Here is a 2,594-nt window from a genome sequence, read left to right on the forward strand (position 1 = left end):
AGAGGCCACTGCTGCACGTCCTGCCACAGATGCTTCTCGGAGGAGACTGCCAAGGAGGCTGCGCTACTACATGGGAGGGTTACACGCAGGAACTGAGAAGGACGGTGGTTCTAGTCATACCGTAATAAATCCATATCCTTTTGAGCGTCCAGTTTCACTGTCCATCATCAGCTGAATACTTTCAATCTAAAAGTAAGAATAAAACTATTTATCATCAGACGTTTTGGAACAAACCACAAGATAGCAAAACAAAACCTGACTATAACCCTGCCAGATACACTATTATATTTTTAATCAGTTCCTCATTCCTCCTGCAAGTCAAAGTTCGTGTATAGGCAGCCAGACAGGTACTTTGATACTAAAACAGAAGCAGGTAAACATCAGGGTGATGCTCAGCTGAGCCCATCTACAGGCAGAGGCTGGGTCCTGACACAACATTCTAGCAGCTGAGCACGCCGACACCATCAAATCCTAACTGGAACATTACAGTCCTGGCATTTCGTACGCTGAGAAACTCCATCTGGCAAGGCAAGAAAAGCAGTTTGCATGACTTGGACCAGGGTCTTTAAGAAAAAGGTGCATATTTAAATAATAATTGGCATACAGGAACTCCTAGAAGTTTAGTTACCGGATTTAAAGCATTAGCAAGTCATCCATAAGCCATAAAATGGTGCTGGGAAGAGACAGCAACACAGAGGTAAGAGGAAGGACTGAGTTTAAGACTGGAGTATACAGAACCAGGAGAACAAAAAAACCTTCGCAGCAATACACGTAAGCCTCCTAAACGACACTAATGCCACTGCCAAACCTCTGAGAGAAAACAAAGCAAGAACAGCCACATGGATTGAAATCAAGTGCTGCAATTTTCCAGGCTTTTGCACAACAGAATTAAAGGGACACACACACTGAATCAGAATAGAGTCCGAAAAGCGCTGTTACAGTGTGTATGAGGCAGAGGTACTATTGTGTAAAAAAACATCAATGGACAAACATACTTACAGGCCACAGAAGCAGGATGTAAGGTAGGGATTTTTTGTTTGGTTTTTGCTTTGTAATTTTAGGTACTCACTGAATTCTCAGCTTTCTTTCATAAGACCTGCCACTCAAAACCACTGCACCACATCACAGCTCGAGGCTCTTGTTTGTTCTCCAAGACTAACTACATATCGAGAGCCATGTGGATGTATAGGTGCAGAACAGCGAGAAAAACAAACGAGTGTTTTGCAGGTGTGAAGCTGAACTGCTTCCAGAAGCTGCGAGTACTCCACAACTCAGCTACGCTCTTCAGATAAACTACGGTAATACAACACACCAAGTTAACATTTACCCTGCCGAACGGCTCAAAAATTCCTCGGAGCATATCTTCAGTTATGTTGAAGTGTAAGGATCCCACATAGAGCCTCATGGGGCCAGCACTGCCCTTCTGCAGGTTATTTGCCATTGCTGCTGCTCTGTTTTTCTCTGCCTAAGAAAGGGAAAAAGGAAAAACTCACATAAGCAGTATACGACTACGAGGATAAACAGTATATACCTACCAGCTAAAACCAGCAGTCACCAAAAAACACAAGCTGGTTTATAACCTACGCACTATCCACCAGACTTGAGCTTAAAATTTACAAAGTCCAAGACCATGACCATGCACAGAGACACAGCTTCCAAAAGCCTCATGCAGAAGAATGTTGGCTTGTATCTAGTGAATTAGTACTTTTTACATATGCTGGAAAGCCAACTAATACATACTGCAATTCTGTAACTCCCTCCAGTTTCATTATTATTACTACTTTCTTAACTTGTGTATTTTCAAAATGCATTTTTATCACTTCAGATGGCTTTAATTTGCCTGTCAACTATGGGAAACAAAGGTTCATTTATGATTAGCTTAAATCATTGTTCTTGTTAAGGTTTTCCAAGCGTTCAGTGGTGAACAGATTTTCAAACACTAAATTTTCCAGCAAGATGAAACAGGGACCACTCGACATGAACAAAAATGCGGTTTATGACTCCTCACCTGTGATGCTTGTACTATGATCGGCACACCCAAGACTCTCTGTCCGGTTAGTCCTATTGCCAGAGGCACTGAACTGACATCAACAAATTCTACATAAGCAATTCCCTTTGAACGCCTGGAATTTCTATCGGAAATCATCCGCACATCACGAACCTGGAAGGCAAGTACAGAAATGCTGTTAGAAATAAAGGGAAAAACCTAATGCAGCCTGTTTCTCAGAAAGGGTTTCATAACCAGACAATTATTTGCCAAGCCAACGGCTTTGTAATAATGCTGCAAATCAAAGAGCAGCATAAAGCTATCTTAAACATACCCCCGAGGCCAGTGAGCGCTAAAAGCTGCCGTTCCAAGTCAGACATAGTACCCTACAGACGAGGGACAACAGCACGCTGGCAGCACTGCAAGCCAGGACCTTATCGCTGAGGGAACAAATCTGGTTTTTCAAAACTGGAAGGTGAATGAATTTTTAGACTACCTATAACTGGCAGATCTACCTGCAAAAGACTGAAACTTGCGAAACATCAAGTTGTTTCCACCAGAAAGGCATTGCCATCACAGGCTGAGCAATGAACTCCTGAGAACCCAC

The 2,594-nt window shown here is 42.6% G+C and overlaps 1 protein-coding gene across 1 annotated transcript in view; it reads right to left on the reverse strand.

The window, feature by feature from the left end:
* Positions 1–2,594, reverse strand: part of RBM39 (RNA binding motif protein 39) — a 27,107-nt gene that overhangs the window by 11,854 nt on the left and 12,659 nt on the right. Inside the window, exons 7-9 of the mRNA XM_010143666.1 lie at positions 2,009–2,161; positions 1,328–1,465; positions 121–186 (exon numbers count right to left, since the gene is read on the reverse strand). Of these exons, the coding sequence (XP_010141968.1) occupies positions 121–186; positions 1,328–1,465; positions 2,009–2,161 (357 nt within the window). The remainder of the gene's footprint in view (positions 1–120; positions 187–1,327; positions 1,466–2,008; positions 2,162–2,594) is intronic.

Source organism: Buceros rhinoceros, unplaced genomic scaffold (genome assembly GCF_000710305.1).
Source record: "Buceros rhinoceros silvestris isolate BGI_N320 unplaced genomic scaffold, ASM71030v1 scaffold12519, whole genome shotgun sequence".
NCBI classification, from domain to species: Eukaryota; Metazoa; Chordata; class Aves; order Bucerotiformes; family Bucerotidae; genus Buceros; species Buceros rhinoceros.